The sequence below is a fragment of the Notamacropus eugenii genome, chromosome 3 (assembly GCF_028372415.1).
Source record: "Notamacropus eugenii isolate mMacEug1 chromosome 3, mMacEug1.pri_v2, whole genome shotgun sequence".
In the NCBI taxonomy this organism is placed as follows: domain Eukaryota; kingdom Metazoa; phylum Chordata; class Mammalia; order Diprotodontia; family Macropodidae; genus Notamacropus; species Notamacropus eugenii.
In genome coordinates this window covers 180,669,149-180,691,502 of record NC_092874.1, presented here as the reverse complement: position 1 = coordinate 180,691,502, position 22,354 = coordinate 180,669,149, and the positions used below count along the sequence as shown (strand labels likewise).

The 22,354-nt window shown below is 37.5% G+C and overlaps 1 protein-coding gene across 1 annotated transcript in view; it reads left to right on the top strand.

Moving 5' to 3' along the window:
- IRAG2 (inositol 1,4,5-triphosphate receptor associated 2) overlaps positions 1 to 22,354 on the top strand; it is a 118,316-nt gene that overhangs the window by 46,321 nt on the left and 49,641 nt on the right. Inside the window, exons 13-20 of the mRNA XM_072650555.1 lie at positions 56 to 120; positions 233 to 332; positions 3,506 to 3,640; positions 4,481 to 4,582; positions 6,726 to 6,889; positions 15,453 to 15,567; positions 16,006 to 16,168; positions 17,223 to 17,236. Coding sequence (XP_072506656.1) covers positions 56 to 120; positions 233 to 332; positions 3,506 to 3,640; positions 4,481 to 4,582; positions 6,726 to 6,889; positions 15,453 to 15,567; positions 16,006 to 16,168; positions 17,223 to 17,236 — 858 coding nt within the window. The remainder of the gene's footprint in view (positions 1 to 55; positions 121 to 232; positions 333 to 3,505; positions 3,641 to 4,480; positions 4,583 to 6,725; positions 6,890 to 15,452; positions 15,568 to 16,005; positions 16,169 to 17,222; positions 17,237 to 22,354) is intronic.

The window sequence follows — 22,354 nt, the reverse complement described above, 5'->3', positions numbered from 1 at the left end:
TGCTCTTAAGTAAGGGCTGACTAAGTAACTCAACTCATTATGCCTGTGATTCTAGAGTTTACGAGGGGAGAAAAAGCAGTTGGTGCATGAGTTGAAGCAATCAAAGCAGAAGCTTCTGTTGTAAGTACACTACAACCTCATTCTTTTGATCTGGAATACAGTAATATCCCAAAGCAATCAGTCTGGTTTTTTTGTTTGTTTGTTTGTTATGTTTTCTTTTTTTGCTTTTAAGAAATGGATTCAACTTGCATTTCAATGGACAGCTTTACCGAGGCATTCCTGAAGGGGAGAAATCATTGCACTCAGAACTTAGACTCGCTCAGTTTACAGAGGTATGCAGTCTGAGTTAAAACTCTTCAAAATTGGTCACACCTGCCAGGGAGCTTAATGTTTAGTATCTCTAGTTTACTGAACACAGAACCCTATCCCCTCTTCTTTAGAATGAGTAAATAATGCTTATTCTGCAAGTGAAAATGGCAATGTAGGCTAATTGACGTCTTCCAATTGCTGATAAGTTTTATGCTTAGACCTTAGTTAAAGGTTTTGTAGAAGTATTTATTTGGTATATTAAGAAATGCTTTACTTGGAAGATAGTTTTCTTTCACTGCCTTTAAAGGAAGCCCTATACTAGATGTTACAGTAGACAGAGTCCTGCACTTGGAGTCAGTTCAAATCCTACCTCAAATACCTACCAGCTGTGTGAGCAGGCAAGTCCAGTTTTCTCACCTGTAAAATGGGATCGGTAATAATATTTACATAATGAGGTTGCTCTGCGAATCCAACCAGAGAACCTGTGTAAAGCACTGTGCAGCACCTTGAAGCATCATACCTCTAATGTGGCAGTGTGTTGAAGAGGGAGGAAGAAGCCCTCCACAACTCTTTTTGAATTGCTCCTGCCAGGCTGTCCATTTCTGAAGCCATCTAGGGCAGCCTTAGATTCCTGCCATTCTGATTTCAAATGCACAATGACAATGAGATGATGACAAGCACAATCTGCCTCTGTCAGACTTTTCCTTTCATCCTTCTAGACAACTAGGCCAGCTTACCAGCTCAATAAAGCTCTCTGTTTCTAAATGTGACCATAAAGCTGTGAGTCACTTTATGACATAAGATGGGCTACTTTATAGCCAGTTGCTATAGGTTTGTGCTCTGTGCGTCTTTTTTAGGGAAAAAGAATTAAATTAGCCATTATGATATTTCTAAAAGATTTGGGGTAGAAAGAAGTGAGATAGATGGAGGCCCAAAAGCTTTCTACTCAGACTTTCATGTGTTAGTCAACAATAAACATTTCAATGGCAATAAGTAAAAATAAATAATAATCCTGCAAATTTTTGTTTTATCTCCCCCTTTAGTTTAAAAACTGAAAGTAACCGCACAGGATTTTAGGTCTATCCATATGGAAGATTATGAGGGATCCTGGTGTCTCTTGAATTAGTGCCTTTTCCTCCCAGTCCTTTGTTTGAAAACTCTCCATTAATAAGCACATCATCCTATAGGGGAAGGCATCACCGTTTCCAAGTTGAAATAGATGACAGGATGATAGATCTAGAGCTGGTAGGATCCTCACAGACCATCTAATACAACCCATGCCTGAGCAAAAATCCCCCTAAAATAACCCCAAGTGATCTTCCTACCTTGACTTCAAGTGAGTGGGGAAACCTGCTCTTTTTGCCATGGTCCATTTTGCTCTTGGAGATCCCTCTCTTTCTGTCTCTGTCTTTGTGTGTGTGTCTGTGTGTCGGTCTCTATGTCTGTTTCTCTCTGTCTCTCTATTTCTGTCTCTCTGTCTCTGTCTTTCTCTGTCTGTTTCTCTCTATCTGTCTGCCTGTCTCTCTCTCTCTCTTTGCCCTCTCTCCCTCTCTCACACATACACAAACAGCTTGTCCAACTCTCTTCTTTAGGCATGAGGCAACTGACACCCCTAGAGGGAAAATGACTTTGATAAGCACACAGATAACAAGTGTCAAAGCTAGGATTTGAGCCTAGGTCCTTCAGCTTTAAATCCAGCTTGTATTTGAGACCAAATTTGAGCTAGGGTCTTCCTGACACTAAGCCCAGTGCTCTTTCCACTGTGTTGCCTGGTTGACACCGTTATAATCCAGTTGAGTAGTTTAAGTATAAAACAGTTACAAAACATGAAGATGTAAAATATTATCCATCTTTCCTATATGAATACATAGAAGTAGCTTGGTACAGTTCAAAGGGTACTGGATTTGGAATACTAGGAGATGGGCTCAAATCCTAATTCTATACTTATTATTTTTATAACTTGTTAATCATTTGACTTTTCTGCATCTCAGTCTTCTATAAAATGAGGGGGTTGGACAAAATGACTTCTGTGCTCTCTGCCAGCTCTGAAACTATGTCTCTGTGATTCCAAGTATTGAAGAGACATAAAAAAGTCAGAGAAAGCTCCTAAGAAGAGATCGATTTTGAGCTGGATCTTGAAGGGTGAAAGATACCAATTGATAAGACAGTAGGAAGAGCATTCCAGCTTGAAAAAATGTCATTGAATAGTCAAGTCAATGCATATTTATTAAGCACTTGCTGTGCTAAGCACTGGAAATACAAATACAAGCAGAAAACCAATCCTTGCCCTCAAGGAGTTTATAGTCTAAAGGGGGAAGATTAAACAATAGGAGCTAAAAAGCGTATGGAGAAGTAAGGATGGAGAGGGTGAAGGTATCTAGCACAGGAGCAGAATAGAGAAAGCCCTTTGGGGATGAGTTAGCAGTATAGTCAGGCGGGGAATGAAGATATAGTTGGCACAAGCCTCTTCCTTAAAATGTCTGATTTTGGAAGAACCAGACAATCTGAGGGAGAGACCACAAGGGCAGAAGGGTATTTCCACTGTGAGAAATATTGCAGGTTTGGACTGAGCTTCTAGGGTGAAGACATTTCTGTGGCGGGACTGTGGGGATGAGTCAGTGGTGCAGCCAGGAGAGGGAAGAGGAGCAGTGAAGTATCTGTTTGGAAAGAGTTAGATAGGGAATAATAAAGAGATTGGCTTGACTAGATCAGATGAGTCAACATGGAAAGTAATGAGGGGGTTATGTAGGTGGTGGTAAAGGGGAACCAGCTAATAGAGAGTGTGATGCTAAAGGATACCTATTTTATATACTTAGTCATAAAACCATGTATCAGTTCTTTAGCAGAGTAACAAGAAACATAGCACTGGTGGCTCGAGGATGATTATAGAGCATATACATACATACAAAGACTAGACCAAATGAAGTGTCATTTGGGAGGGGATCCAAGAGGAGACTGTCAGGTTTAGGTGCCCACTTGTTTGCTAACCTGCTGAGAGACTTCTCTTAAGAAGATAGAATAAACCCTTGACTCATGCTATAAAAGCTGCAGTTTTAAAAGCTTTAGTTGGAGCTATTTTATGTTTCAAACTATATTGACTTATTTAAATAATGCTGTTAAAACAAAAGTAGCAGGTATGCTTTAAGAGAATGACTTTTGGTTAATGGGGGAGATTGGGGGTGGGCATTGGTTTCAGGTCAGTGGATCAGAATGGCTATACAGTTCAAACAATTCACCATCTCTGGATGACATAATGGACAAAGAGAAGATGGTGTTGCTGAGAGAAACCGAGCAAATGGGAACAGAATTTACTGCTACCCTTCAAAAACTGGTATAGTATATAAAGCATAGATTTCACTTTGACTGAGAAAAACCACTCCCAAAATCCTTTTAATCTTTCATGTTATTTGTTAAGGGACCAAAAAGCAGTGTGGTACAGGGGATAGATAGTGGGCCTTAAAATTAGAAAGATCATTGTCTTAAGTTCTACCTGACCTATGTATTAATCATGTAAACCTGGATAAGCCACTTAGATTTTTGGAGCCCAGAAAACTCTCTAAGATAGCAAATTGCCAATCTGCATTGATGGAGAGAATTTACTTACTGAGTAAATTCACCAGTAAAATTACAGGTCTTGACCAAAAAAAATAAAAAAGTTAAGAGCCCATATTCCTGATCAGAACACAACTCTGATATAAAAAAAACATTTTCTCCCCCTAACCTTTCTGAAGTCAGTGTTTTAATTACAGATCAGCCAACTTCAAATCCCACTTTTCATTAACATGACATTCTTCTACTAGGACTGACTGTACCTGGAGAATTCTCTGGTAGCTACTGGCTATCACCTCCTTCCTTCATGTTGAGGTTTCTACCGAAACCGCTAATGTTACAACTTAGTGTTTTAAAGGGATCTCCTCTCAAAGGAAAACATTTTGCCCCTCTGTTATATGGCAATAGGGTGACCTTTTTTTCCCCTCCCTGAAGGTGGTCCTAGTTTGACTTGTACATTATTAAGGGAAACAAACTTTTAAATGGGTGAGACTCACCAAGCGCAGAGAGGCTCGAAGCACCTAATACACCCTCCGGATTTTGTCCTAAATTACTTCTTGCTACAAAACAGCATGTGTATTTCACCTTAATTACTAGTTGGAGGTTTGGAAATCTCTTACAGCATGAAGAAGTCTCTGAAGTTGAAACACTTATAACTGCTTCTCTTCAGTGGGTAACTGACCCAGAAATAAGCATGAAGGAGAGATGGGAGGACAAGCTTACAGCAAGTATCCTGTGTTTTGTATTCTATGACTCTTCCAGATGTTTCTCTTTCTTTGTCAATTATTTTGATGTAATGATTCTTAATCGCCATGTTTGATTTGGGTTCTCTACTTCTACCTTTAATCAGATCTATTTTATCTATTTTCAGTTCTATTTCTGAGAAGGCAGGTTAACTAGTAAGTGGGGACTTAATCTCTGTAACTGACATTTTGCCAGCTGAGAACACATCTCTCAGTTCTTTCTTCTATAAACAATTTTTTAAATTATGAAAGACTTTATTTTATTATTTAAATTGTTTCCATTAGAAATCTATTTTCTCTCCTCCTACTTTAACCCCCCAGGAAAAAAAAAAGAAAAGAAAACCCTTCTAACAACAATGCATAGTCAAATACAAGAAATTCCAGCACTGGCCATGTAAAAAATAATCTCTTCACCTGAAATCTATCACCTTTCTCCAAGGGTATAGGTAGCATGCTTTATCTCTGATTTTCAAAGGCAGTTAGGTGGTACAGTGAATAAATAGTATGCTAGACATGGTGTCAAGAACACCTAAGTTCAAATCTAGATTAAGACACTGCCTAGCTATGTGACCCTGGGCAAATCACTTAATCTCAGTTTGCCTCTGTTTCTTCGGCTATAAAATGGGTGTAATAATAGCACCTATTTTGAAGGGTTCAAAAGAGATATTTATAAAGTGGTCAGCACAGTGCCTTACACATAGTAAGCACTTAATAAATGTTTCTTTCCTCTGGAATCATGGTTGGTCATTACACTAATCAGTATTCTAACCTTTCAAAATTGTCTTTATAATGCTGCTGTCATTAGCTGACAACAGTGAGCTGGTTCTGCTCACTTCATCTGTATCAGTTCATACAGGTCTTCTCAGGTTTTTCTGAAATCGTCCCTTTCATCATTTCTTATGATATAATAGTATTTCATTACATTCACAAATTTTTTTTAGAAAAGAAAAAAGAGGATCTTTTTGTAAGAGAGACAATGGTTTAAAATAATTTTTTAAACATATGGCCAATTCAATCTGTAATTTTTATCCTGACCCACTAAAAAAGAATCATTTGTGGAAAAATATGGGAAAAAGAAACATTCCTGAAGGCAGAAGGCTTGGGCTTTGATAGCCAACTCCAACACTTAGAACTGTGTGATCTTCAGCATTAATGTTGGACATATAAAGAAAGAAACAAAACAGTCCCTATGCTCAAGGAGCCTGCATTATATCAAAGGAGACAAGTTCACAAGGCTATTTGTGGGAGAAAGGATGCTTAGCACTTGTGGGGAGGGGCAGTGATCAGGAAAGGGTTTATGTAGAAAGCACTCCAGTTGGAGACTAGGGAATCTAAGTGTAGGTGAAGTGCTAGTGTGTCCTAGGCATGGGGGACAACCAGTGCAAAGGCTCAAAGATGGGAGATGGAGTATAAGAGCAAGATGGTCATTTTAACTCTACCATAGATAACATGAAGAAGAGTAGTATCTAAGAAGGCTGGAAAGGTTTGAGAGGTGTTTGGGTTTGTTCCTCTGGGTAAATACTATAATTTATTGAGGACTGACACTTTTTTTCCACACAATTTCAAAATATTTTTCCAGAAAGACTAGACCACTTCACATCTCCACAAATAACGTATTACTGCATTATCCTCCTGCTTAAAAGGTATTTTGAGATTGTATTCATACAAAGGAGCTAGATGGTACAGTGAACAGATTATTAGACTTGAAATCAAGAAAACATGAGGTTGAATCCAGCTTTAGACCCTTTTAAAAAGCTATGTGACCCTGAGTGAGTCACTTAACCCCCCCTTTTTTTAACCATGGTTTCTTTATCTGTAAAAAGGGGATGATAATAATAGCATGTATCTCCCAGAATTGTTGTGAGAATAAAATGAGATAATATTTGTTAAAAGATGGGGGGGGGGGTTGACATGCAACTCAGCAAATGCTTGTTGAATTTGGATAATTATTAATCAGTCCCTTAGTGATCAGAAATTGGATATGGACTTAAATATAGTTACTGAGGCATCTTGAGATAATGAGTGCCACCAAAGGGAAGCTAAGAACATTTTATGCTGGCTGTGTGATTTGTTCATCTTTAGCTTTGTGTGACGCAGAATTTTGTTTTGTAACTTTCCTTGTAGGATCTCAAACATGACCTAGAAACAAAGCTAAATCTCTGCGTTCTAAAACTGAGCCTCTTGGGAAACTACAAAGAATCTCTTGATAAAGAGTTCATTAAAGTGGTAGAGAATCTGAAGAGATCCAAGCAGGAATATCACCGTGTCGAGAAAGAATTACATTTCAGGTAACTTTCATTAATTTCTTAAGAAATCTGTGCTCCATATATATAATTAATTTGTAAGTCTGGGATGTGGTCTTCATTTTTCTTCATTCAGGTTGTGAAAATATGTCATTCTCATAAAATCCTTTACTTGCCAGATATGACATGTTATGTTATGTAATTAGCTTACAAGTTCTAATATGTGAGCAATAAAATGTCGAAATCTATAGATTATAATGTCATTCCTCTACAACAGAAATTTTAGAATGGAATGGAATGGAATTTTTAGACTTAAAAGGAATAACAAAGATCACAGGTTCATAGCTTAGACCTGGAATTAGCATTGGAAGTCATCTAGTCTAACATTCTCATTTTACAGATAAAGAAACTGAGTTCCAGACAAATCCTCAAAGCAATTACATTCTAGTGAGGGAAACAACATCCATAAAAGATAAATGCAGAAGTGATGAAAGCATAAAAAAGGAAGGCACTAGCAGCTTGAGGGACTGGGAGAGACCTCCTGCAGGATATGATGTTTGGAGTCATTCTTTAAGGAAGCCAGGAATTCCAAGAGTCAGAAATTGGGAGAGAGAGCATTTTAAGCATGGAAGGTAGTCCTTGCAAAGGGGAAGAGATTGGAAATGAAGTACTGTGTGTGAGAAATATCAAGTAAATCAATATGGTGAAAATAGAGTAGGCAAAGAGGAGTAATGGGTTAAAATTTCTGGGAGACCAGATTAAAGAAACCACTGGAGCTTTCTGCTCTTTCTCTTCCTACAGTAGTGTGGGTTCATTACAGACATGACTTCTGGGAAGTAGGACACCCTACTGGATTTGGGATTTTTATGCCCTGGGAGACTGGGAAGTCATGTAAAAGCTCAGACCCTCATCCCCTGGATCACCAATTCTTAGGAGCAGCTCCTCTGCCTTTTAAGGAAATATTAGCCACAGCACACATGGCAGGGAGTCAAATAGATGTTGCTCCTACCACACCCAGACCTTAGTTTATCAGTAAAACAACGGAGGGTTAAAAGAGGAGAATCTAAAGTGTCTTCCAGCTCTGGTAGGCTATGTGTATATTCTATTGAGCAATTTGGCAAACATTTATTAAGTGCCTACTACATTGGAAAACATTGTTTAAGAAGCTGGGAGTACAAAGACAAAATGAAATATGTTTGATTTACTCAAGGAGCTGATATTCTTTTGGGGGGCACAGCATGTACACAAATAAGTAAATAATTTTAGGATAAAGATAGCACTTACAGCTAGGAGGATCAGCAAAGGCTTCCACATCTGAAGTCTTGAATGAAGGGAAGGATTCTGGAAGGTAGAGATGAGAAAGAATATATACCAGGCTAGCTTATGTAAAGTCATGAATATGCAAGGAATAGCAAGTAGTTCCATTTCTCTTGAATGCATATTTGTGAAGAAGTACAAGAAGTCTAGAAAGACAGGATCATAAAATTCATTTATTCCAACTGGAAGAGACACTGGAAGTCATCTAGTCCAACCTCCTCCTTTTAGAGATGAGGAAACTGAGGCCCAAAGAAGTCAGAAGACTTGTCCAAGATCACAGAGCAAAGGTGAGCAGAGGTGGGATTTAAATTCAGGTCTTCTGACTCGCATTGAGCCAGCTCATAAAGGACTTTAAAGACAAACATGAGGAGTTTAGATATTAAGCCAGGGGCAAAAATTTGGTTTCTCTGAACTCAAATGTATGTAGAGCTCATAATTACAAGAAGAAAGCAGCCAGGAACATAGAGTTCCATATTTGAAGGAGATAACTCAAGAAAGAATATTTTCTTTTCCCGTTGAGAGATAAGGTACTGAGCATACCAGAAAGAGCATATAAGGCATGGATCTTCTCTTTTCCCTAAAGATCAGGGAGTCCAGACTTCCTCATAGCAGTGGGTGGTGTGGGTATGTGACTTCCTTAGAGAGACAACAGCCCCCTCTGCTAGGATTATCATTATTCCCCTTTCAATCAATTAAGAATAGTTAAGAGATAAGTATTGGTCAGACTGTGCTCAATTAGAAATCAGCCTCACGATACAGATCTCCTGTTACATTTGATCTGAGGGTTTGTGGCATAATGGAAAGACTTGAAAAAACCTGATTCTGAATTCCTTTTCTGCTGTTGACCAGATGTATATTTCTGGACAAGTCTGTAAAACACTGAGATTCACTTTCACATCCGAAAATGGGGCATTCATACTTGAGCTTCCTTACAGTTGAGGATTGTGAGAAAAGCTCCTGGTAAACCAAAATAAATACATTAGTAGTATTATCTGACATCAAATGAGTCCATTTTAATGCTCATTAAGTCATTACAGCCTATATGTAAAAGTTACATCGTGGAATATATTGATTTAATGCCCTGTTGAGTGTGGCCCTGTGTTACATAGTTACCATCCCTTCCCTTACAGTGGACCAAGGTCTGGGTCTTCAGTCTGGACCTTCAGTCTGGGCCTGCAGTCAGGAAGACAAGTTCAAATACAGCTTTAGTCGATAGCTATAACCCTAGGCAAGTCACTTAACCTCAGTTTCCTCAACTGTGAAATAGGAATGATAATAACAATACCTGCTTCCTAGGGTGGTTGTAAGAATCAAATGAGATATTTGTGAAGTGTTTAGCACAGTGCCTAGCATATAACGGATGCTTAATAAATACTAATTACCTTCCTTTTTTCCTACTCTCCTTCCTTCTTTTATTAAAAGATTGACTAAGAGAAAATGGGAACCTAAAAATGTAGTTCATTTCTAGGTCTCAAAGAGAAGTGAGTAAAAAGAAGTTCTAGTTTTCTGTTAGCACATATTAAGTATGACAGTCTATATTTCATTCCAGAGAAAACATCAAGAACAAACAAAAAAAATGCCAAAGGATTTATGGTAGTTCCAATAGGAGATGCAATTGTCCTTCCCTTTCTGGGGGGTGTTTTCTCACAAACAGGAAAGGCTTGTCAGCTTTACCGTATAAACTGTTTTTGGAAGAGAAACTTGCTTCCACAGTGTGTAATAAAGAAGAAGAAAGGTGGGCATGTTCTATCATACAGCCTAGATTTGTGGAATTCCAGGTTTCAGTGGAAGGATACGTAGAACGTCATGTACCTAAATTCTGTGAGGGAAGTCAGAATGAGAGGGAAGATGATTAAACAGCTAAAAATAGATTATTTCTTTTTAAAAACAAAAATAGAATATTCTTCTGCAGACTTAGAGTAATGTTCAGTTCATTCCCATTCTCCTTGATCTTTCATATATTAATAAAAGTGGCTCAACAATTACATCTAATATTTCTGCCAGTCCCCAAGGATATAGTTCATCCAGTCCAGGTGATCTGAATATCATCAACGACAGTTAGATACTCTCTTACTCTAACATTTCTTAATTGGGTATCAACTCACCGTTACTAAGGTGATTATTGTTACAATTGTAACAAAAATAAAATTTTTAAATAGGTGGTGATTATAAAGAGCAACATAGGTTTATCAAGAACAAGACATAACAATCAGCCATATTTTCTTTATGTACAATGTTAATCAACTGATTGATTAGAATTTCTATTTTTTCCTTATATCCCTTTTAGGTTTATAAAGCACTTTATTCATGATACCCTGGTGAGATAGGTATTGCAATGATCAGAAATCGTACTTTACAGATGAGAAAACAGTGGCTGACAGGTTCAATGACTTGCTGACTACCTGCCCAACCTACATTTTTTAAAAATTTTAATTTATTTTTTGGTTATATTTTAAATTCCTGTCTCCCTCCCTCCCTTCCTTCACCTACACACATATTAAATGTATGTATGTATGTGTATGTGTGTGTATATATGTATACATGTGTATATATATGTATATGTGTGTATGTATAAAACCATCCTATGAATACTTCTATTTATCAGTTCTTTCTCTGGAGGTGGGTAACGTCTTCCTTCATAGGTCCTTTGTAGTTGATTTGAATATTTATAATGCTCAGAATAACTTAGTTGTTCCAAACCATGCATCAAACAGTATTGCTGTTATTATGTATCAAGGTCTCTTGGTTCTGCTTTTTTCACTCTTGATTGTTTCATGCAAGTCTTTCCATGTTTTTCTAATATCGACCTGCTGCTTATTGTTTCTTACATCACAGTAGAAGACCATCACAGAATTTCATAGATGCAGTTTGCCTAGATTCTAGCAAAGAATTTAATGAATCTGTTAATATTTATTCTTCTGTTCAAACATGGAGAGATGTGGGTTAGATGATGGTATGATCCCATGGATTTCTAACTGGTTGGTTGAACTCATAGTAGTCAATGGTGGTTTATTGTCAATGTGAAAGGTATCCACAGTATAATTCTAGGGATCCATGCTTAGTCCAGTTTTATCAATGACACAAGACTGAGAGGGAGAGCTAAGACTGGCTGACAGAGGCAGGGTGCAAATAAATAATGAGAGGTTGGAACTTGGGGACTGAATCCAATAAGGTGAAATTCAGCAGGAATAAATGTAAAGTCTGACACAATTCAATAAATCGGTGTCATAAGTATAAGATGGGGGAGGTATGATCAGATAGAAGTTTGAAAAAATATCTAAGGTTTTTTTTAAAATTGTGACAAGAGTCTGACATGGCAGCATAGGTTTTGAGAATAAAGAGATGATAATTTCTCTGTACTTTGCCCTGGTCAGGCCACATCTGGTCAGCTGCTTTCAGATCTGAGGGGCAGAGTACAGGAAATAGACTATGTAGAGAACATCCAGAAAAGGCACACCAGGATGATTAAAGGAAGGGTGGAAACATGCATTTATTAAGTGTCTACTACGTGCCAGGCACTGAGCTAAGTGTTTTACAAATAGTGCCTCATTTGATCCTCATAACAGCCCTGAGAGGTAGGTGCTGTTCTTATCCACATTTTAAATTGAGGAAGCTGAAGCAAACAGCCCAGGTCACACATCTAGGAAATGTCTGAGGCTAGATTTGTACTTGAGTCCTCCTGACTCCAGGCCCAGTGCTTTATTTACACCCTGACCTTACTGTTTCAAAATCTTGAGATAATGCCTTTATTGAGGGAACCAAGGATATTTAACCTGGAAAAGAGAGTGGGAGGAAGATCACACCTGTGTTCAAGTATTTGAATACTGTCATATAAAAATAGCATTAGACATGTTCCATTTGGATCCAGAGGGCAGAACCAGGAACAATAGGTAGAAGTTTAAAAAATGAAAATTTAAACTAGATGTCAGGAGAAAAACTCTCCTAACAATCTGAGCTATTCCCAAGTGTGGTATACTATTTCAGAGGGTAAGTGTGTCTTTGGAGATCTTCAAGTAGAAGCTGGATGACTACTTATGGATATGTTGTAGTGGGGATTCCTTTTGACTCATAGGTCAAGTTAAATCCAATCAACAAGCGTTTAAGTGCCTACTACTCAGTGGCTACTAAAATCACTTCCAGCTTTAAAATTTTGGGGTAGCTAGAGAAGCAGTCCTTTGGTATTTCAGTAAATTCTACTTCCATCCTGATGGAAAACCTATGGCTTTCATTAGTATCCTAAGTCTTTGTATTCCTCTGGAAGGAGAACAAGAGTGACATTGCTTAGAGAAGCAAGGCCCTGAGAATTGGGTTTGGGGCTTTGGTCTGTTTCAGTTCTTTTCAGTTCTGGGCACAGGCAGTGGATGGATTCCTAGACCTGAAGCATGAGCCAAGGTAACCTTGGAGTTAGGATTGCAGGAGGAATGTTGCTGCCAAACAAGCAGGGAATCCCCGAGAAGCCAAGGAGTCACGAGGCAATGACTGTGGTAGTAAAGCTTTCTTTTGTTTATTTGCTTGATTTGTGTGTGTATATATGTATGCATGCACGTGCATATACACATGCATACACATATAATACACACACATACTCATGTGCATATGTACATATACACACATACATATATATGCACATATGTATGTATACACACACACATACACACATACACATTGCTTTCTTGCTTTAACTCCTTTGCAGGCTGGTTCCTCCCTCCAGGAACTCTGGCTACTCCTTGGGAAGGGGCTGGTTTCAGTACTAGCTCAGTCACATTTCCTCTCCATAGCTGCTGCCTCTCACTCTGAGTGGTTATGTCATTGCCTTTCTGTAGGTGGATTTAGAAAATGGGTCCAGGAATTCCCCTTTTATGTAGAGGAGTCTAGGTCATACAACCCCATTTTCTCCTGGGGCCAGGTGGTTGAGAGACCATGTTCTATTGTGGCCCCTTGCCCCTTGTCTCCTGAAGACCCAGCTTTGCTCTCAGGTCTTCTCCTGCCTCTTCACTAGTTCTCTCTCTAGCTGTCCAGATTGTATATCTCTCCACATAAGCAATATGACACTATTCAAGAATTTTGAGCATAGTAATAACATGATTACATCTATACATAAGGAAAATGTCTGAAACTTTGAAAAATAGACTTGAGACGGAAAAAATAAAGGCAAAAATGTATTTCAGGAGGATATTGCAATATCCAAGTGATTTATAATGGTCTGTACTATGGTAGGTAAGTGCAAAACCCTAGAAGAAACTCTGAGGGAGCTATGATTAATGATATAATGCCTGCTCTCAAGGAGTTTATAGTCTAGGAGGGGAACTAAGATTGTTACACAAATAACTACAATACCAAATAGCACATAATAAGAGAAAAATAAACAATAAGGTAAACTTCAAGCCAGGGGAATCATGGAAGGCTTCAGGTAAGAAGTGCATTTGAACTAGTATTTGAAGGATGAGAAAGATTTTAATAAGCAGAGGATGGGAAGATTCCAGGCATGTGGAATATTGTAAGTAAAGAGAAGTACAGAAAGTGTTCTAGAAGCAGTGATGAGTAGATCATCAAGCTGAGGCATAAGGTAAATGGCAGAGGAGCATGTGTGGAAAGGTTATGGAGGGCTTTGAATGGCCGTTTGGGCAGTGTGAAGTCTATGGGCAATTAGAAAACTTTGGAGATTTTTGAGCAAGGCAGTGATGTTATTTGAGCTATGTATTAGGAAGATTGATTTGTAAGTCGGGTAGAATGAATGGAAGAGGGAGAGACAGGAGGTGAAAGACTGGTAAGGAAACTATTAAATATACAAGTATGAAACATTCTGGGCTAGGAAAGTGTATTAATCTTCCCTTACAATTAGCAATTTTCTAATTGAACTAAGCTCTCTTTGATAGAAAAGGGAGAAGAGGTGATATTTTTGGTGTTAGAAACACACAAATTCAGGTCAGCAACTCATTTGTAACTTCTAATCTTAAAAATGTATCTTGTGACAGTGAGAGGTAAATTGAATTGTATTAGAGATAGAACTTGGACTCAGGTTTTTCTAATTCCAAAACTACCCTTCCATACATTATGACATGAACTTAGAAAACAAATGACATGTGTGCTAGCTTTTATATCCCAAGTGGTCAGTCTGAGAGGTCAACTAGCTTCATATAGTTCCATTGGAGATCCTGTGAGCCCAGGAGAAGCTGATATTGTTATTGGGACAATATACAGGTAAAGAAATAAAACTGTGGTGTCATCATATGCAAAGATGAAGTGATTGACCCAGTGTCAGTAGACTATGTAATTTCAAGAAGTATCGATACTAAGCTTTCCAAACTTTCTGGTTTTCTTTGTATCTAGAGCTGACTTCCTACACAGGTGAAATAGGTAGCCAACTCCCAGCACGATTTGAAGGAGAGTTAAAAGATCCTGAAAATATTTTCCTGTATCGATTTGTCATGGAAACTGATATATCAAAAATCATTTATTCTCCTGAATTAAGATATTGTTTTCAGGCAATTACTATGAAAATGCCAATACATTACTACATTAGCTCCTCAATTTGGATTAGTTTGCCATATTCTTCAGAAAAAAATAGAACCCAAAGGAAATGAGAGACAGGATAAATGTACTTTATAGAGGATTGGGAGAGAACACAACCCAAGGGTAGCATGATAGAAGCTTTGAAGAGGGGAAAGCACACTGAAAAAAAGAGCAGTGGCATCTGTTTCACATTTGTCTCAGCTAAACCCTACTGAGCAGTCTCACATATTTTCAAGATGGCTAACTAGATTGTATTCCTGGAAAAGAAGATCAGGAAAAGACAAGCATATCTTATTGTAGTGTTATATACCAGCCAACTGGCCTAAATTTATTTAGGAGAGAGTTATACGAGATGATATTTGTAAACACTTGGTATAGTACCTGATATATAGGAAGTGTCTAATAAATGCTTTCTCCCTTCTCTGCACTCCTTCTGTAGTCAGTCAACAAACACTTTATTAAGCACCTACTGTGTACCAGTGCTAGGTGCTTAGCACTGTGCTAAGTGCTGGGGATACAAAGAATGACAAAAGACAGTCCCTGTTCTCAAGGAGCTCACAGTCCAAGAAATAGTTTGCAGCAAAAATAAATAAAATGAGTCACAAACTGCCATTTCTGACTGAAATATACAATGTGTATGTCCTTTTAATTTGCCCCTAATTTATGAGGAAGTACATTCAATTTGAGTTTATCAGAACTCTCCAGGTGTGTGACATTTGAAATGTCACTGACAGCTTGTGGTTTGCACTTACCCACCACCCTCCTCACTCCCTTCCAGAAAGAAACAGTTAGACGCCATTAAAAGGTCACAAGAAGATGCAGTGAATGAGGGAGACACACTTAGGAAACAGCTCCGAGAAGCTATCAACCTACTGGAGAATGCTGAGCAGCAGGTAAAGGAGAATTTGACTCATTTACCCACCACCTCTCCTTGGTGTGATGAGGCAGAAAAGGAGGAAGAGGGGAAAAAAAAGAAACCCAAAGGGGAACTGCTCAGTTCAGACCCCAGTTCTCCTGCTCTAAGCAGAGGAAGTAAAAGGGGGAGTTGTAAAAGCAGTGGTGTTAACAGCCTAGCTAGCCTGCTGATGAAAGAGGCAGCTTGGCACATAGAGACTTCTACCGTTGCAGAAATAGCTCAAGCATACCAAACCCATGCAAATACAGAATTGCAGAAGTTCAGTAGGAGTCGATCACTCCCCTCTTATCCCCCCAGAAGGAAAGCAAATTTTGAGTTTTGTGCGTGTGTGTGCAGAAGGGAGGTTGGACTGACCACCAGTTGTTTTCAAAGTCTGCTGCTTTGTTAAAATTCAGTGTTCCCACTGCATGTCCAGGCTGAGGATCAAGAACAGGCCTTCCATGCTGCCAAGGAAAAAGCGGAGTCTTTGCAGCGCAAGTTGGAGGAAGCTGTTTCTGAAGAGCAAGATTTCCAAGCATTAAATATCACCTTATCAAATGCTTGCCAGAAACCTGGACAGAAGACCAGAAAACTAAAATGTAAGTATTACTTAATCCTTTTGTTTCATCCTTAAATATAACAGAAAGTTGGACAGTAGATGAAAACCTTGCTTTCTAGTTCACTATTGATATTATTGTCATCCGGACTGGTGACAATGATTGACCCTGTGGCCTAGGCTTTTATGGGCTTTCCTAATGGGTGCTTACTCTCTGTCACCTAGACAACATAACTTTCTCTTCTGCACTTTCGTTAGGGACTGGATCTTCCAGTAGCTCTATTTCTTAAAAACGAAATTCCTTTAAGACCAAATGGAGGAGATAACAAACAAAAAAAAAATCAAGTCTGTATAGTCTATCTCAGTAATTTTATAAGTCATGTAGTTAGTGTCCAGAGAATAGAAGACTTCTTCACATTGATGCATAACCCACACTGTGGGAAGAAACAATGTCATAAAATTGTTTAAGATCTTTCTGTAATAGCTGGTATTCTATGAGTAGTCATTAAATTCCTGAGAAAAAAATCACCCAACAACCTTAATAAAACATTCTTACTCAAAAATTTGATAAAATAAAGATGCTTTTCAAATTTCTCTTACATTTATGGGTGTTTATCTTTACTAAAAAATTACTTCACCATTTTAAAACTGAAGGATTTCATCTAAAATGAAATGAAAGGTTAACTAGAGGGTAAAGGGTGCACTTGCACTTCTTTTGGGTTTGCTGTAGCTGTCTTTTGCCTTCTTTTGAGAGAGATGTTTGGGAGAATTGAAAATTAACTTTCTGCTCCAAAATGTCAGTGTTGATGTCCTATAAAACACACAAAACTTGCCAGCTTTCCTTAAATTCAGCTGCAAAAATTCATACATATTTTGTATGAAGCTGTCAGATAACATACGGTTTGCTACAAAAGACTGTCCTTTTTTCCCCTTGTAAAATTTAATGATTGGAGGAAGATTTCACATTATTTGGAATTGCCTAAGCGTGGCAAAGCTACATTACAGGCATCCCAAATATAGCTTATACAACTGCTGCTTAATTCATTGCAATTTAAAAAATTTTTTTGATGTGCTTTGTTTTTGCATTACACTTTCAGATTACCCTTATATGGTAAGCTAACTCACTTCTAAATGTGATCTTTTAAGGCTACTTAGTAGCACAAGATATGCAGGAATAAAAAAAAATGTTATTAATCAACAATCAGCTTAATATGCATAAAATTTAGTGGGACTTTGTGAGTTCCTATCATTTTCCATTATTTCCCTTTGTATGTTTTAGGCATGGAGGTGTTTCAGTCTGTCTTGAAGGATAGGAATACTCACAATGATGAGGCCTTGTGTTCTATTGAAGTATATCTTAAGTGGACCTGTCTCTAGACAGCCTCAAATACCTTCTTGATCTATGTATTCATCTCCATTTCTTCTCTGGAGGTTTTTCATTAACATCTTTCAAATAGCTGAATGAGTAAAGTATTCAAACTGAAATAAAAAATTGACCTAATACATTTCTAGTTTGAAAAAAGTACTTTGGAAACAGTGGCACTTCATGTGCTTCCAATACTTTCCCCCCAGTAGAATGTATGGCAAGTACTGTCACACAGTAAGCATTTAACAAATGCTTGTTTCCTTCCTTTTTCTTTTTTCATCTTTGTATCCCCAAATCTACTGAGGTGTCTTAATAATGAATAAATGCTTGTTGAATTTAATTCCATGTGAGAAGGGTAGAGCTATGTAGTGGAAAGAAAGCTAGATTTAGAGTCAAAGGATCCGAAGTCAAATACTGTCTCTGCTGTTTGCTCTGTGATGTTGGGCAGGTCGTTTAACTTCTCTGAGACTCAGTTCTCATGGATAGGATGATAAGGTTGACGTAGATAATCTCTAAGATCCCTTCTGGTTCATAACCTACAATTCTATGATATCTTACAACTTGCTACCCATAATAAACTTTATTATTTATCAGTGGTATCCTCTGCCTCTAAAAGGCCAAATCCTGCTTTTTTATACCATTTACCTAAGAAGCTTCTTCTACGCTACAGCATTTCAAAAATGGATCTCATCATAACTTTAATAAAGGTCATAATGAGTTTCCAATAAAGATCTCCAAAATCCATTTCCATTTCTGATGTTCCCTATTTCTGTTGAGGGTACCACCATCCTTGTAGCCAGATTCAGATCTTTGGAGTCATTTTTTTTATTTTTATGAAGTTTATTACTATATTTTGCAAGGAAGGGAGAGAAGCACATTTTCATATCTTTTTTGAGGGGGTCTTTGAAAATAAAATTTTAATTTTTTTTAAATTAGTAAGCATTTATTTTCTCTCCCTCCAACTATGATCTCCAAACTTAAATAAATAATTGAATAAATGAAAAAGAAAATTCTTAGAACAAATATGCATAGTTAAAATAAATTCTAGCACTTGCCATTTCCAAAACTTCATGACTCATTATCTGTCTGAGTCTGTGACTTTTCTGTCAGGTGGTTAGTAACATAATTCATCATCAATCCTGTGGAGTCATGGTTGGTCATTGCACTGGTCACAGTTCTTAAATCTTTCTAAGTATATCTTTGTAATGTTATTATGGTTAATCTTGTTGTTGTAGCAGTTGTTCTCTTAGCTTTGCATCATTTCATACAGATCTTTCCACATTTCTGTGAAATCATCCCCTTCATAATTTTTTTTCTGCAACACACTAATACCTTTGCACTGTGCTAAGCACTGGCAGTACAACAGAAAGCAAAAGTTCCTGCTCTCAAGGAGTTCATAGTCCAATGAGAGAAATAACATGAAAGCAACAGTGTAAAAACAAACTATGGACAAGATAAATTGGAGATAATTGACAGAAAGAAGATGTTAAAATTAAGGTGGATCAGAAAAGGCTTCCTGTAAAAAGTAGATATTTATCAGGGATTGAAAGGAAACCTGGAGGCAGAGAGGAGGAGGGAGTAGATTCCAGGCACAGTAAATTGACCACCTATGAAAATGCCCAGAGTTAGAAGATGAAATTCCTTCATTCTTTGAACCCATGCTATACTCTCCTGCCTATTTGTTTTTCCCTTATCCCTACATCTGCTTGTCCTATTTTCTATTTTGTTTTTATTGTTGTTAATACTTTTTACTCTTTAATAAAAGCTAGAATAGTTGGGCAAAATTTTATCCCTTATTTTTTATGGTTATTTGGCTCAATTTATGGACAATTATCAAGTTCATTCTTAATAGATCTGTGCTCTCATCAATGTAGGTACACCCTCTTACACTGATGATTATAACCCATTCATGCCTTCTCTTATCCATGTCTTCCTGTAAATCTTCCCTGGGATTGGGCACCCAGGAAAATGGAGACCTTTTTCTAGATCTCTTGACATGGTCCACAGGGAAAGACACAACATAACTATGGATTCTGGCCCAGCTCCTTTTGTAATTGCATAGCTCTTTGGTATTCTGTATACTACTCCTGCACTGTTCTTCTTTGGTAATATATTGTAGCCTACTCTTACCATCTGTGTACCAAAGGTATTTGGCACTAAGGTATAGGAAATCTAATGAAGAGACTGATTTGAAGAATTCCTTATAGATCCAACCTGGGAGTATTATACAGCTTCCTAATGAGAACAATAATCCTTCATAAGAGCTCATCATATATCCAAAAAACTAAATGTGTATCATCTTCCTCATCATTATTGTTGTGGCTCTTTTATAATAGACAAAATTTAAATAGAAGAAAATTGAAATAAAAAGCCCTATGTTTTAAGAGCCATCTCAAATTCCTTGGTGAAATTATTCCCTGATTCCTCCAGATGAGTGTCATCTCTCCTCCCCTGAACCCACTTTTGTATCACTTTTATGACATTTGACCATAATGACCTGGTCCTCACTGTTTGAAAGCCCATATGGAACATTTCATCCCACCCCAGTATTCTCCAGCACCCATATGGAGTTTGGGGATGTTTAGGCTCTCTGCCAATGGCTCCAACCTCCCATCAATGGTGTTCCCTCATTTGTAGGGGTCTCCTTTACTGCAGTTTCATTTAGCCACTTAACAGTCAGGTTAGCTTTTATAATGGAATATTTACTTCAAAAGCATAGCAAGAACAAATGTATTAACACTTCCCACCACTACTTAAGAGAGCATAATTCCCCACCTCCACCCTCCACCTCTTTAGTCTCTGGGAAGGGAAGGGGTATTAGGTTCATAGTTTAATCCAGCTGCTACATAGCATAGTTCTACCAAGTTCAAACTCCAAAGCTCTTCTTGGGTTCAAGTGCCAGGTGCTCTGGCTTTTCAGGGCATCCAGCATCTGACCGAGGAGCCTTTCTTTAAGGGCATCCTAGCTGTACTCCATGGGATTCTGGGATTAGATAGATAGAACTGGGATTCTACCTATTCCTAGAATGGTTAAAAAAAAAAAAAGACAAATAAAACAGACCAGAGCAAAACCCCAAGCCTATTTCTCGGAATTATAGACACCAAAGGGGGGAGGAGAGTAAGAGAGTCATTTCCCCCATGACTTGTGGTGTCCTCATGGGAGAAAAGGACTCTTTGTGGAAGCAACTGTACAGAAAGAACATGTCCCTGTCTTGTACTTTAAGAGATGCAGCCTGTTCCAGCTATGTAGTCAATGTAAAAGTTTGGTAAGAGGAAAAAAGAGAAGAGGAGAGTGTGTTAACTTCTACTGTAGCATGATACAGAATTCACTGGAGGCCAAAAGAAATAGGGCCTCCTTACCTAACTTAAAAAGAAAGATTGACCTTCATGGGAGTACTTTTTTTTTTAAAAAAGGTGGTTTATTTTCAATAATGTTAAACCTTTAAAATTGCTTTTCAACTATTTACATTTAACTATATGAATTTCTACTCATAAAATATAACATTTTTATTCTTTCCAAGTCTCTATCAATAGACTTATTCATGCATTTTTTTATCCATTCCAATGAGCTTTTTCAAAAAGTGCTTTACGTAAACTAATGAAGAATGAAGTGAGCAGAACTGGCAGTAAAATTTGTACAATAACAACACTGTAAAAACAAGCTTTGAAAGCTCTAAGAACTGTGATCAATGCAATGGCCTTTCAGGATTCCAGAAGTCTGATGATGAAATACACCATCCATTTTAGAGAGGTAGAGTGAGACATAAACACATGTATGTAACCAATGTGGTCATTTACTTTGTTTGCCTGTATATTATTTTGTTACAGGAAATTTGTTTTTCTTTTTTTTTTTCAGTGAGGTGAAGCATGGGAGAAAGAGAAAATACATTTCTGTTGGGGTTTTTTTTAATTGAAGAGATGGGGGATGGTGTTACATATGGGCAATTCTGTGTGCACTTGCAGATGAAGTCACTATATTGCAAGTTTTACTTTTTATTTTGTTCCAAGATACCTCTTATGAAATGAGAGCAAACTGTAAATGTTTAATGAAAAAAAAACAAAGGATATCAATAAAACCTTTAAAAAATTAAGTTTTTTACATGCAACTGGGAGCCAATGGGGTTTAGAAATCTATCTTGCCCTACAAGAAATAAAGGGGATGGGGATAAGAGAAGGGAGGAGTGTGATAGAAGGGAGGGCAGATTGGAGGAAGGAGTAATCAGAATCCATGCTGTTTTGGGGTGGGCAGAGGGAAGAGATGGGGAGAAAATTTGGAACTCAAAATCTTGTGGAAGTGAATGTCAAAAACTAAAAATAAATAAATAAATTTAAAATGAAAAAAAGGGCTTTACATATGTTATCTCATTTGACCTCATTATACCATCTCACATATAGAGCTTTATATGTTTTTTCTTTTCTTAGGTTTTAAAATTCTCTCTCCCATTGGCCTCCCCTAATTGAACAATTAAAAACAAATTTTTGCATTGCACATATCTATGTTTTATTAACATACCTATGTTTTATTCTGGATTTTAAGTCTATCATCTCCATGTGGCAGAAAGTAGGTGGTGCTTTGCTGGGGCTCTAGAGGTCAAATTGGCAATCATTTTAAAAGTTTTTCTCTGTATGATGTAGTAAGAACTTATTTGCCTGTCATCATTGGGAAATGAGATACTCCATATATGTGAATTTTCCAGAAACTGATATTTTTTCTTTATGTGTCAAACTGTTTTTATTTTTTATAACTTTTAATGAAGATCTTTCTAAATTACATTACATACTCATCTGCATGTACTTTAACTTCTTAGTAATTTTATTGGGATTTCCATACCATGCTGAAATTCAATGGTGAATCCTTCAGAGC